The sequence below is a fragment of the Acipenser ruthenus genome, chromosome 41 (genome assembly GCF_902713425.1).
Source record: "Acipenser ruthenus chromosome 41, fAciRut3.2 maternal haplotype, whole genome shotgun sequence".
Lineage (NCBI taxonomy): Eukaryota > Metazoa > Chordata > Actinopteri > Acipenseriformes > Acipenseridae > Acipenser > Acipenser ruthenus.
The window spans coordinates 3,580,165-3,594,619 of NC_081229.1; the positions used below are offsets into that span (position 1 = coordinate 3,580,165).

General features: G+C 40.4%; 2 protein-coding genes and 1 long non-coding RNA gene across 4 annotated transcripts; 1 reads left to right on the forward strand and 2 right to left on the reverse strand.

Moving 5' to 3' along the window:
• Positions 1–790: 790 nt before the first annotated feature.
• LOC117433797 (zinc finger protein 345-like) lies at positions 791–7,384 on the reverse strand. Of its 2 annotated transcripts, none has more exons than XM_059010826.1 (3): positions 7,286–7,384; positions 5,619–6,099; positions 791–2,876 (listed from the first exon to the last, which is right to left on the reverse strand). In XM_059010826.1, the coding sequence occupies exons 2-3, from the start codon at positions 6,070–6,072 to the stop codon at positions 1,432–1,434; spliced, it is 1,899 nt and encodes a 632-aa protein (XP_058866809.1). In that variant the 5' UTR covers positions 6,073–6,099; positions 7,286–7,384; the 3' UTR covers positions 791–1,431. The 2 variants fall into 2 exon arrangements, with proteins under 2 accessions (XP_058866809.1, XP_058866808.1); XM_059010825.1 differs by lacking the exon at positions 7,286–7,384 and adding an exon at positions 7,102–7,278.
• A 416-nt stretch (positions 7,385–7,800) lies between these two features.
• LOC117965010 (uncharacterized) lies at positions 7,801–9,348 on the forward strand. The gene is made up of 2 exons (XR_004661282.2): positions 7,801–8,017; positions 8,712–9,348. It is a non-coding gene; the product is annotated as an uncharacterized LOC117965010 (long non-coding RNA).
• Positions 9,349–11,093: 1,745 nt separating this feature from the next.
• On the reverse strand, positions 11,094–13,907 carry LOC117971312 (fish-egg lectin-like). The gene is made up of 4 exons (XM_034919442.2): positions 13,811–13,907; positions 12,861–13,088; positions 12,019–12,364; positions 11,094–11,606 (listed from the first exon to the last, which is right to left on the reverse strand). Exons 1-4 carry the CDS (start codon positions 13,857–13,859, stop codon positions 11,468–11,470), a joined length of 762 nt encoding a protein of 253 aa, XP_034775333.2. The 5' UTR covers positions 13,860–13,907; the 3' UTR covers positions 11,094–11,467.
• Between the last annotated feature and the right edge of the window lie 548 nt (positions 13,908–14,455).

Below are 14,455 nucleotides of genomic sequence, written 5' to 3' on the forward strand. Positions count from 1 at the left end.
AAGTTACTGAAACCAATATTCAAACCAATTGTCCACTGCACTCTTTGTTTAGTTAACCCTTTGCAGTCAATTTATTAAGTGCGCGTCAGGTCCAATTTATTTTCACACGCGCAGTTAATTTTAGACGCGCTGTTTAAAAGTATTTTTTTTCCACAGTCAAACGGGTTTAAAAGGCCCTGCATATCAACAAAGCACTCACTAGGCATCTCCAGCCCCGCCCCACCCTACCCTTTCGTTCGCTATAGCTTTCACATATGCTAAGAAATAAATAATAACAACAATAATAGTCGTACATACCGATCAACCATCTCCTGATCACTCATTTTATCACCAAACGCCTCAATAATGCAATCCAAGTCATTATTTTATTACTATAACATCTGAAAAAAGCTCTGCAAATGTCCGTGATATTCTCTGAGCGCTGACGCACTCACAGCCAGCTTGTTTCCTTATGGCCTCCATTATCAGATGCCAGGGGCAAGTATGACTATTCATGAGATACGCCTTTTTTTTTTCGGCTTGTCTCGGCTCCTGTCACTCCCACTCGGCCATTGAATGTTTTTTCTCAGCTTTTTCCGGAGAAAAAACGACTAAAAACCAGTTTTTTGCGTCTTTTTGATTGGACCTGATAGGAATAATTGCAATGTCGGACCAGGTCCGACATAGGACCGCAAAGGGTTAAACCTTTCATTTCAAACATCGGTGGCATTCACCAAATACAGAATTCTCATTCTAATTGGTATGAGGAGGAATTTTATGTAGAAACAGCACAGAGACTTGCCACAGTGAATAAAGCACAGACCTCCCCACTTTGTTTATTAATACACACATTGTGTTCTGTGGATGCAGTAAATATGAATATACGATATTGAATGTAGTACTAGTAGTAAGCATAAGCCATGGGACAGTAATTTTTCATTAGTTTCAGAATCGTGACAAATCCTCCAGGCGGTTGCCCAGTAAGGACGGTGCAGTCTTGTCTCAGGGGTGCTACGTACCGGGGTCGGGATACTCGTTCCCATCAATTTATTTATTTTCAAATTAAGTTTAAATCCTAAACCCTGAAACTCATTCACCACACGAGTTATGGATTGCTCCTGACATGTCCATCAGATAAGTTGCAGATGGGTTTCCTTTCTGCATATTCCCGCTCCCAGGCACTGACTGCATTGACAGCCTGAGTTATGAGTTAAACTGACAGCAAAAGAAGCCTCTTGTGACGTATCCGTGTCACCACCCCCTTTCTGCCACAATCAAAGTGCAAGCAGTTGAAGTTAATTTTTAACATTTAAAATGCATGCTCTTAAAAGTGATAAAAAATAGTAAAAATAATAATTATTCTTCTTCTTATTATTATTATTACACAGGGACTGACCATGCAAGATTCAAATGTTTTCCTAACAAATGAAAACTCCCACTGGAATAAGGGCATTACGGTTTCTCTCCTGTGTGCATTCGCTGGTGTCTTTTCAGTTTACTTGAACCACTGAAACTCTTTCCACAGTCAGAGCAGCAGTACGGGTTCTCTCTTGTGTGAATTCGCTGGTGTCTTTTAAGGCTTGTCAACTGACTGAAACTGTTCCCACAGTCAGAGCAGCGATAAGGTTTCTCTCCTGTGTGAACTCGCTGGTGTCGTTCAAGGTGGGCCGACTTACGGAAACTCTTCCCACAGTCAGAGCAGCAGTACGGTTTCTCTCCTGTGTGAATTCGCTGGTGTGCTTTTAAGTTTCCTAACTGCCTGAAACTCTTCCCACAGTCAGAGCAGCAGTACGGTTTCTCTCCTGTGTGAATTCGCAGGTGTGCTTTTAGGTTTCCTAACTGACTGAAACTGTTCCCACAGTCAGAGCAGCAGTATGGGTTCTCTCCTGTGTGAATTCTCTGGTGGCTTTTAAGATATGTCGACTTACGGAAAGTCTTCCCACAGTCAGAGCAGGAGTACGGTTTCTCTCCTGTGTGAAATCGCTGGTGTTCTTTCAGGCTTTGTGACATACTGAAACTCTTCTCACAGTCAGAGCAGTGATACGGTTTCTCTGCTGTGTGAACTCGCTGGTGTCTTTTAAGGCTTGTCAACTGACTGAAAGTCTTCCCACAGTCAGAGCAGCGATAAGGTTTCTCTCCTGTGTGAATTCGCTGGTGACTTTTAAGGTGTGCCAATGTACGGAAACTCTTCCCACAGTCAGAGCAGCAGTACGGGTTCTCTCCTTTGTGAATTCGCTGGTGTCTTTTGAGGTGTGCCATCTTACAGAAACTCTTCCCACAGTCAGAGCAGCAGTATGGTTTCTCTGTGTGAATTCGCTGGTGTCTTTTCAGGTTTGTCGACTGACTGAAACTCTTCCCACAGTCAGAGCAGCAATACGGTTTCTCTCCTGTGTGAATTCGCTGGTGGCTTTTAAGGTGTGCTGAGTTATGGAAAGTCTTCCCACAGTCAGAGCAGCAATACGGTTTCTCTCCTGTGTGAATTCGCTGGTGGCTTTTAAGGTGTGCTGAGTTATGGAAAGTCTTCCCACAGTCAGAGCAACGGTACGGTTTCTTTCCTGTGTGAAATCGCTGGTGTCTTTTCAGATTTGTCGAATGATTGAAACTTTTCCCACAGTCAGAGCAGCAATACGGTTTCTTTGCTGTGTGAATTTGCTGATGTGCTTTCAGGTTTCCTAACTGACTAAAACTCTTCCCACAGTCAGAGCAGCGATACGGTTTCTCTCCTGTGTGAATTCGATGGTGTGTTTGAAGGTATGACGACTTATGGAAACTCTTCCCACAGTCAGAGCAGCGGTATGGTTTCTCTCCTGTTTGAAAATGCCCTATCTGGGTGAAACCTTTCCCACAGTCAGGATATTCTTCACCGCACACCCTCGCTTTAGCTGCTGGACTTGAACCTGGAAAATATGAACAGGAAAGAAAGTAAGAGGGACTGCTTGTAGTCTTAGGGCATGTGGCAAGGTGGTGGAGTGGATTAAAGCATGTGAATTTCAGCTGTGTGGGCTTGCACTGGGTTACACAAGCTTAAAGCCTTTACTTTGCTAGTGAAACCAAGCCCTGAGATCTCGTAATGTTTCAGGTCTATTTCCCCTAACAAACACTAAAATTATATATCTCTCTCATCATGGCATTTTATGACTTTTTTCTATTTTGGGGTATGTAGAGATGCATACACATAACTGTACTGTAATCCACATCAGAAAAACCAACATCCAATTCAGGACAGCTGACAATGATGAGCTTGGAGACTGAAACTGCATGAAGCTGGAAAATATAGTACAGTTGAACTGATATTTTCAACAAAATTATTTTATTGTTACACATTTATATGTACAACTTACTGCAATCTCAATTGTGTTTCTTTACAAATTCCTTCTTTGATTCTTTTTGCTTTTTAAAGTGCAACATTATTATTATTATTATTTCGTTGTTGTTAAGCACTACATAATCACCATCTTTATTAATCTTCATTATTATTATTCGCAGGTCACCACTTACCTTGTATTACTATCGATACCATTCTGCAAATCTGTTTTTCTACTTTATCGTAAACGCTATTGAAGACTGTGACGCATCAAATCATGGGTGAGTGTTTGAGCCGTCTGACAATTTACTTATGAATAATTATTTGATCTATGCGTTCAGACATTCTATCAGTAAACTAAAAGCACGTATCCTTGAATTTGACATGAAGTTGCAGGGAAAAACAGACTGACAAATTGTTTTTTGATCAAAAACACTTTATATGAAAGAAAGGTGTACCCCTAACACAACCATGTGAACATTACTACAAGGCGATTTCAACTGCAAGTCTCCGCCTGCCTCAATGTATATGTTTGTATTAGAACACAGATATCCCGGGGTCAGTTCAAGGAAATGAAAAGAACAACAATTTTTTAAAAGGAAGAACACATATATTTATACACAAACATTGTGAGTGATTTCCCACCCATTTCCCTGTTCAATCCATCTCTCTGCATATCTAAACTAGACACTTGTTACTTTTGGCTGTCTGCCCAGACATTTTATTTGTGACTTCTGAGTCTGTGACAGGATGCAGGTGTCTGGTTTCTACAAGGAGAGATACAGGCGACAGAATGCAACTCTTATTGTTGCACATATTTTAGCTTTGTACAAGAGATATAAAATTGTAAAATATATTAAAAACATCACAATCACTATCTTATGCAGAAAGCCATTTCTTTTACTTGTATGCCAAAGCACTCTAGGGGTACCTATAGCGGGAGTAGTGCTTCAGTAAAATATGTACTGAATACCTAGTGTACAAGACAGTGTAAGGGAAGTGCTATGGTAGAATATGTTTGAAACATAACAAATACACGCCAACATAAATCATTTTAATTTTGAAAACTGAGCACCGTCCGCCCCTTCCCCCTCCAGCTCGTGTTCTTCAGAGGCAAACCTTTAATTTCTTCATTCGCCATCTCGACAGCAAAGCGTTGTATAGCATAAGCTGTATTGACAGGAACGTCTCGAAACCCCTCTGCTGTTTGCTTCGGTAATGTGTTCTGAACCTTCGAAATTCAAAGTGTACCCTTCGTCGCAGCCCTGCAATCTAGTTCAGTGAAAGATAGTGATCAATTACCTTTTCCTCTGGGAGAGGGGAGGCACGAGAGAGCACACTGGAACCCATGGATCTTCCACCACTGATCACTGACCTATTCCTCACTCACGTCTTACAAACCCTCTCACTAGTTAATCAATTTACAACTTATTTTACAGCCTTTCATTCTATTTCCTCACAACACGGTTGACAGTTTCTGCGATTAACCATCTGTTTTCCTAGGTATGGTAGAGTGGTTTCCCCTTTAGATATGCTTGCTAGCCATGGTTCTTTGGCCTGTTTTGCTGACAGCTAAACTGAGAACAGAGAAAGTTTGTGCAATATCATCAAACCTTAACTTCTCACCCGTGAAATTCACTTCCCTTTCCTGCACACATTTACAATGATTTCCATATCCTGTACACATAACATGTGTAATAATATACAGTACTTTACAATACTTAACCAGCAGGAATTTCAAGCTCCTTCTGCCTAAAATCAATGTAAATCTGACTGTTCTTTGCACTGGGTCATGTAATTTTTTTAAACTAGTATGTAAAACAAATCAAATACAAAAAGTAAGATGTTGCATATATACTAGTGCCAGGACAACCACGGATTTCTCATTTCTGGATATTTGTTCATTTTCAAAACATATCAAAGCCATTATATGTAACACTGTATTGAAGTTGAAAAACATCCCAGAAGTAAGAAAGGTCTTACTTTACCCTTGTGAATTAACTACAAATCAAAGGAAGCAATACAGTAGTTATGTTTTTAAAAAGTGCATCTTATGTTGAGGCATTGTGATGTTTAATGTTTGCTGAAGCAATATTGTGTTTATTACACTGTCCATGTACAGTAATAATGTTGCTCAAATACTTTTGTCATTTTACCTTTTTTACTCTAAAATCCAGCACACTTTGTCTAATCCGGCACAATTTTCCAGTCCCAAACGATGCCGGATTGGACAGGTTTTAAAGTAATCTAACCTACATGCTCCCTCCCTCTCAACCACACTGTGGAAATCACACAATCTAGAATGACAATGCCACAGCTACTCTGAGTCACTCACCTGCTAGACTGCACTCTGAATACAAACTCCTGTCCTCCTTTCCACTGCCTCGTGTGCGGTTGGTTGAACCTTCCTCTCTCACGCAGATTCTCTCCAGCACCACGCTACACTCCCGCAGGCGTACAGGCTCCAGCTCAGGGATGTTTGGTTTGAAGTCCTCGGATTCCTCCTTCCCTGGTTCCATGTGGTCAAACTCTACTTCAGGGGGCTCCCATTTAATACGGACAACTTCCAGCACCTCTTCTTTAAAAGGAAGGGCTTCTTCTGTCTGGGGGATCTCCAATTCATTGTGCTCAGCTTTAATCTCAGAGACCTCTGGCTGGCTGCTGTCACATTGCATCTCACAGAGCTCCTGTTTAATGGGGAGGGAAGCCAGTAACTCTCTAATGGGGACCAGTTCAAGTTCAGGGAGCTCCTCTTTAATCTGGACAGATTCCATCTTCACGCTGTCCATGGCAGCACACGGGATTCTGTTTAGTAGCTGCCGAAAAAACAAACAAACACATGTATTTAAATACAGTGCTATTAAGGCCGTTCAAGGGACCGACACAATCTGCCCTGAATAGCAGGGCTGGCTTTACTATTGAAGGGATATGGAATTTACTGTAATAAGTTTATAATACTGCAGGATTTTAATTGCTGGAAAAATTTACATGATTTAGAAAAAGAAAATCATTTTCTCAGTAATTCTTATTATCAGGAGTCTAAGCCAAATGCACACGGTCAGTTTGTATGGAAGTTACAGTAACACTGAAATAAAATTTCAATTATAATACAATGAAAAGTATTATCAAAGCATGTTACTGAAAATGTCTGGAAGTGAACTTTTTAACAGTGATTTCAAACTTTACTTACCAAAGTGTGTGTGTGTGTGTATATATATATATATATATATATATATATATAGAGAGAGAGAGAGAGAGAGAGAGAGAGAGAGAGAGAGAGAGAGAGAGAGAGAGAGAGAGAGAGAGAGAGAGAGAGAGAGAGAGAGAGAGAGAGAGAGAGAGAGATAGATAGATAGATAGATAAACTATGCTTAAAATAATCTTGATATAAAAAAAGAAAGAAATGTACCCATTAAAGAAATACACACATCACTTAGTTGCAGCGCTGGTTACAGTAATTTACACAACTAACAACGGCTTAATTAGTTACATGAATAACTCTTTAGAAAGGCTTTGTTTGCTTATTAAGCTACAACATAGGTGATGTTTTTATTATTCTTATGGCTTTCTTTTTTTACTGCCGTTTTCAGTTTAAATCACGTGTTACAGGGCAGTACATGGTTACAATGCAGAAGTTATATTTAAATACAGTACAGTTTACAGTACATGCAAAATACACTAGTCGCGACTTTGCGTTCTCATGGAAACCTGGCTGTCAGTCATTAACTGGTTCCACTTAAGGTGGTATACACGCATTAAACAGACACTAAACACGGCAATACAACTACATTGCAAAGATTTGTACAAAAAACATTTACCGTGATGAAAGACCCATGGATAACAATACAGGCACAGGCATAGACGTTTTATCCCGTTAAGGTATTTTTTGTCACAGGGTCAGAAAGAAAATTGCATGGGTCTTGTTGTCATGCCTTGTTCACTGAGTCGGCCACACCTGTGCGTCGCAAACAACTGAAATAAATACGAACACGTCTCACTTACTTGTTATCTGGAGCGTGTCTCTGTCTATTTGCTAACTTCTGATGTTTGCTGTTGTTCTTGACTGCGTCAAAGACACTCAACTCCGCTGATTCTCTATGGAGTGTGGAGTAGTGGTTAGGGCTCTGGACTCTTGACCGGAAGGTCGTGGGTTCAGTCCCCGGTGGGGACACTGCTGTTGTACCCTTGAGCAAGATACTTTACCTAGATTGCTCTAGTAAAAACCCAACTATACAAATGGGTAATTGTATGTAAATAATGTGATATCTTGTAACAATTGTAAGTCGCCCTGGATAAGGGCGTCAGCTAAGAAAAAAATAAAATAATAATGGGGATTTCCGCCACTGCGCACAACGGGTTATGGGACACAGCGTGCAGGAGAAATGTTTCAACTCAGAGTTAATAGAGCAATGTACAATTCTGCAGCTTTTTGCTATGTAAAAAAAATGTATATACTGTGTGTATATATATATATATATATATACCTGAGCCCCCCAGTGGCTATGCATTGGTTCATCTGTTTATTTCTGGAGCGGGGCGTGCTTTCACTGCATTCCCTTTCCGGTGACATGCATCCTTATCAGGGGAACCACCAAGAAACAGTTATTGTGGTCAAGTGACAAGGCTTCACCATCCCTCCCCCAGACTGCTGTTTCCTGCAGATCGGTTGCTAGCAAAGTTTACTTCAGCTTCTGCAGCTCCTTTAAAGGCGCACAGCCTTCATCTTGAGTACAGGTAGGTTTTTTAAATGTTGTTTTATTATTTTTCTGAGCTTTACCATGATTTCGATATGCTAAGATGTTACCTTGCTATATACCACAACGTTTTTTATAAGGGTACATTCACATTTTTAAAAGGTTTAAACTTTAATATTGAGCATGTTAAACATTTAACCCATCTGGTTATACAAACTTAAACTGAGCTGACTAGTAGTTTACTAAATGTTTAGTGAAAATGTCTTGTTTTATTACAATAGTGGAGGCTTTTGATACCATGGTAACTACACTCACTTATTTTTATTTAAATCTATTCATGATATCATTTACTACATAGTTAATGATGTAACAACCTACTTTTCCTTTCTATTTAAACCTTCAGGCATCATGGTATTGAGTCTATTTATCAATTTATTCAATCGTTATCTAGTTGTATTCCTTTTAAAATGACAAACTATAGGTCATATTTATAGACAGGAAAATGTGGCCAAAATAATGGTAATACCTGAGCACAGGGGGCAATTACCCTTCACAAAGAAAAAATAATCATTTTGACTATAGAGGTCTTTACATGGAGAGAGACCTTTATAGTTAGAACTTTAGTCACAGAATTTTAGAACTAAAATTTACAACTAAACAGTGTCAATTGAAAAGATCACTGTGCGTGCGTACGTGCGTGTGCGTGTGCGTGCGTGTGTGTTGCTGTTTTGCAGGACAGGACAGTGGTGATCTCCTGTGTGGAAGACGCTGCCAAGTGCAAAGCCGCTCTTGGGGCCTCTATCCCTGTGGTGAATGCAGAGTTCCTTCTCAAAGGGATCCTGCAGCAGAGTGCTGAGCTGCAGAGACACAGCCTGCAGGGACCCGGCTTCGACAGGCAGGGGGCGCCAGCACACCGGACCAGCACAGCTGGGGCGAGGAGACGCAGATAGAGACGCGTTCCTGCTGCTGCTTGAATCACTGCACTGCTTGACTTTCTTTGATCAAAGACTTTGCAAAAAACATCATATGAGTAAAGGATGCATTTCACTGGATTTTAAACAACTTAAAATCTATTTTCCATGAACCTTTTATAAGCCCCAGCAATGTTATTACTGGTTCCTGGTTAAAGAAAGGCTTTAAAATAAATGTCTGCAACATTTCAAGATAATTAATGCATTACAAGGAAAAACAATGAGAGTTCTGAAAGTTTTACTACACCTGTAATGACATTGTTATTCATCTCTGTTGTTGTTTGAGACCAAAGGATCAAAGATATTTTCATAAAATCAAACCCATTGCAATAGCATTTTTATTAAAGCATGAATCCGAGCCGATCCCAGCACAAGGAGAAACTGATCAACACGCCCTGCTTTTAAAACAGAAGGGCGCATGAATAGAAATACTAGGATCTGTGTTTATTGTGTAAAATAAGGTATAATGTCTTTCAATAAAAAATAAAGATATTTTGTAAGATGGTTTGGTGAGTGATTATTCATTAAATCTGTGTGGTTTGGAGCATTTAAGAAATACTAGCAAAAGACAAGATACTGGGGCTTATTAATCAAGACATTGCCATTTCCAAGGACTATAAAAACTATGAATGTAATAAAACTATTAACAAGCAACTGAACGTGAAACTAGATGTCGTTGACCAATTTAGGAACCATTGTAAAATGGTCATGGGTGTTTAAAAAAAACACATTTTAAAAACATAAACAAAAGAACTGCTTTGCACATCTCATATTAACTTCAGGTCCTGCACTGTATAGAGATGATGTCTATGTGGATGCCCTACAGAGAGGTGAGCTTTGCACACGCATGCAACACAAAAGTCAGCTTTGTGCCCATTTAAGTGTAAACAGGAGTTGTAGGCAGCTGACTACAGCGTGGAAATTCTGAATTATTGAGGTCCGGGGCCGGTGATTGGGGATCCAGAACCGTGAATCGTTACAAATTCTAATTATAATGAACTGGAAGAAAGAGTAATATTTAATTTATACAGAAAAAAAGAAGACATTTAGAATACAGTAAACATATGTTTGTAAAAGAGAAGTGATGTTGTTGTAAATATGTAACTAAAATAAAAAAGAACTTTTTTTTTTTTTAAATGAATGAATTTCACATCATGAACCCCACATACTGTAATCTCACAATACTGCCCCGTATTGAAAATCACTGTTTTGCGCTTCTAACAAATCTCCATTGCCAGTTTCCATGTGGTGGTCCTAAGTTGTACATCTAAAGCAGTAATACTAGAATATCTATTTTAAGCACACATTCCAAGATCAGTATTTATTCCGTGTCTTAGTGGGCACTTTGGGTGAACAAGAGAACCACAAATTGAGTGGAGGTAAAATGGAGAACAGATGCTTCTCCGCAGTCTTTCTGCAGTCATATACAAGTATATTTATTGAATTTCACCTTTATCCGGTTTACAGGACCCGGATTCTCAAACGCCTCATTTTTGTTCTGCCTTTGAGCCTCCTCCATTCTGGTAAGTCCCCAGTCATATTGTTAAGACCAAATATGAAGAGAACCGCTTCTGTTAGTGCCTGGAAAAATGCACAATCTGTCTGCCAGTGCTGGGGTCAGTAATAATTACAATTCCAGCAGAACTGTTTGCTGAAATTACAATTGCAGTGAAATTTTGTTCAATTACAGTTTGTTCCAATTATGCTGCTGCTCCCATGATGCATTGCGATTTATCATAGTGCCTATGCGTCAATGCCATTTCTGTGAAGCCGCGCAAAAACGTGCACTCTCCTTGCAGACAAAAGTCGATGCGTTTTCAATAAAATGCACAGTACTTTAAAATGTATTTGCAGTGTTCTGTAATTGCAATGTCATTTCAGTGTTACTGTAACCTGTGTGCATTGCGCGTAGACCCCTGATAATACAAACATTTTGACTGTTCCCTGGAAATTCGTATTTGAAAAGTGGTGCAGAAACAGTTTTGAAAGTTTAGCACCAGAGAGCCTACTGGTGCTAAATGGTCAAACCCTGCTCTAATCAAGCCCTCCTCCCCTGCTCTTCAATGAGTGTTTTGTGGATGAGTATGGGTGGGATTAGTCCCGACCCAATGAACCCACTACAAGGAGATCTAATGCAGACCACACTTTTTTTTTTTTAATTGCTTTATTTCTATAAGATGGCAGTGCCTGGACAGGAGGAAGCTTAAAATAAACTCAAAAAGCTGCTGTTCCATAGAGAGAACAGTAGAGTCCATACCAGGCATAAAAAAACAGAAGACTATGAAACAAAACAGCTATAAGCAAAGCAATAAGAGATTTGTGAAAATGTAGTTGCGAATGGTAAACCATTCTTTATCCAGGGTGACTTACAGGTGTTACAGGGCAAGGCTACAATGCAAGCTTAATATATACAGTATAGTTTACAGTAAGTCCAAATCCTTACTGCAAGCTATACAGTACGTGGGTGTAATTCTGAGTTCTGGAAGGACGTCTTCTGTTTGTTTGGCTGTAGGTGAGTTTTAGCTGCAGGTCAGGATCTTGTCCTCCAGGCTGATCACCCAGAGCACACCCAGGTCATATGACACATGCTTGCTTTTCCCGCACATGCTCAGATAGGTCCAGCCAGTGCCGGCAGGATTAGCAGCGCTGACCCCGTCCCTGAAAAAAGAAAAAGATATAAAAATCTAGTATTCGTGGTCGTTTCTTTTGCTAAAACATAATTCCTGGGCGGTGCTCTTTTCAAAATAGAGCAGACATTTTGAAAAGAGCTTTGAAACAGACTTTAAAGTTAGAAGTGTAAAAAGTTGTCAGGATCTTAACAATGAATAGAAAGATGACAGGTACTTTATATAAACAGTTGTAGCAACACATGGGGACGTGGAACTGTATATTTTTCCCAACCCCACTACTTACTCTTTAAACTAAGAAGATTTTGTTAACAGCAAATGGCATCTCTTACCAAAACAGCTGGAACAAGACAGACATAATGCAGTCAAGCAAGTGAAACTGTAGCATGTCACTGAGCCTGAATGCACAAAGCTGGTTTCATTTAAGGAGCTGGCGCGCTCACCTGCGGAACACGTCCTTAGCAGAGTTGACCCCGTACACGCTGCCGTCGGTGGACACCTCGATCATGGACAGCGCTCCGGGGACCAGCTCCCATGCCTTGCTGCCCATGCAGGCGTCCGGGGTCACCCCCTTCATCACGAAGATCTGGTCGATCGAGTTCACCCCCCAGCAGCTGTAGGGGCCACAGGAGTAGTACTTGAGGGCCCCGGGAAGCAAGTTCCAGGGAATGCAGCTCTCGCCGCCACGCGTGGTCACCGTGGCATCGCGATTCAGGCAGAAGATGTTGTCCTGCATGTTGACTCCAGAGACGAATAGGTCGCCTCCCGCGTCAATCTGCTTCAGTAGACCTGCGAGGAACGTATCAGGGTGAGGATGGCAGGGAGGGGAGCAGCCACTGTTATAGAGAGGACCCAGGCATTCTGAAGCCTGCTTTAAATATTACACTGTAAAACCTGTTGGAAGTACTGTATGAGGCTGCAGGGCACTGGGAAGCTGTATAAAGCCAGGTGATCAAACTCGTGGAGCAGGTTTAAACAGTCTGGTTGGAAACTGTGGATAACACTAGACTCTCCCATACTAACAAGGAACTACAGCTATGGCCAATAGTTTTGCAGCATCGCCCTATAGAACGAACTAATTTCGCTTCATTCAATTTCGATTTTATGTGATGCTAAACTTTTGGCCCTAGCTGTACATTTGCATCCTTTATTGCCCTGCAAAAGTCGGATTGTTATCACACATGTTACTTTAGAATAATAATAATTAAAAAAAAAGAAGTATTTATTTATTAGGACCAGGTTGCGGTCAGTTAATATTCTTCTGGATGGATAGACTGACCGGTACCTGGAATTTGTATCCAGCGTCCCCCAACCAGCTTGTAGATGAAATTTTCCGTGTTGACGCCCCAGACTCCAGAGGGCCCCACGGTCACGTGTTTGAGGGCACCTGGGACCTGTGCCCAGCTGTTTCCGTAGCGAGTGTAGATCGAGTTTCCGCTGTTCACTCCGAACACCTGTCCGTTACTGACGTCGATCTGCATGAGGCGGCCGTCAATCTCTTGGCAGACCAGCGCTGGAAAACACAAGGAAGCATAAAAACCAGAAGCACACAGCAAGCAAGCAAGCAAACGACGCAACACACGCACACAGAAGCAAACGAACACAAAAACAGACACACACACATACAGAGGCAAACGAACGCAAAAACAACAGATGGACACACACACAGAAACAGAGACATTCATCACCCCTTCCCGCCATTCCAGTCCCTCTTCAATGGCGGCAATTCTTTTTTTAGACAACTGCTAAAAAGTACAGTAGTTGCCTGAATTAGTAAAGTGCCGTGATAGCATGTAAACGCTTCCCAAGATAATTCAAATGCATGTAACTAAAATTCCACTTAGTGAAGTAAACTGACTGATACAACTTATCAAACTGCTTTCTCTACCTGTAACTCTGCTAGAATTGGGCTTAAGAGGTCTAGCTATGGGTAGTCTTTATGGAGGACTGATTGCATGAAAGAAAGAAAGAATTTCAGCATTTATTATTATTATTATTATTATTATTATTATTATTATTATTATTATTATTATTATTATTATTATTATTATTAATAATAATTTCCTAGCAGACGCACTTACCCAGGGCGACTTACAGTCGTAAACAAAAAAATACATTTGAAGAATCACAGTACAAATATTAATACAATTAAGAGCAAGATAAAATACAATGAAATATAATTTACCTTTAGATTACAAACCCTACCCCCTACCACCCCCAGTCACGCTCACTTACCCAGGCTGGAGCCCACGAACACAGCCAGGACGAGTAGAGAAGCTCTCATGGTTGCTGTCAGAGGAATCTCAGCAAGCCAGGCTTGGTGTGTCGCACTAAACCCAGGAGAGGGGTTAATATACAAAACCAAACGGCCTGGGGTGGGAAGACCCTAGAGAAACAGGACAACCCTACAACATTATCTCTGTGGGAAATCAAATGTGGGCAGATTAAAGCAAATATTTGAATTGAATCCACAGCATTGGAACTCATCAATGAATTGAATTCAAACACTGCTGTAGCTGCTGTAGTTATTATAGACTGCACCTTGCACTGAAACTACTCAGACAATTAGCTACCAAAATAATTTCAGTGAATCTCATCTGGTATCTTTTGCAATCTCGCATTTCCTTATGTTAAAGATGTATGGATTGTGTTTTTATTTATTTATTTATTTATTTATTTTTATAAAAAGGTGCAGTCTTTTCTCATGTTGTTCTTCCTATTGAAGAGATGTGGCTGATATCTAGGCCTATGAGTTGCATCTGGGAGTTTGAGTTCTTGTAAGAAAATACAATTCAGACTGTTAAGGATTTTCTTTTTTTTACTGTGACTCCTTTTAAAAAATGGTTTGCAGCTATGGACAAAAGTTTTGCATCACCCTAT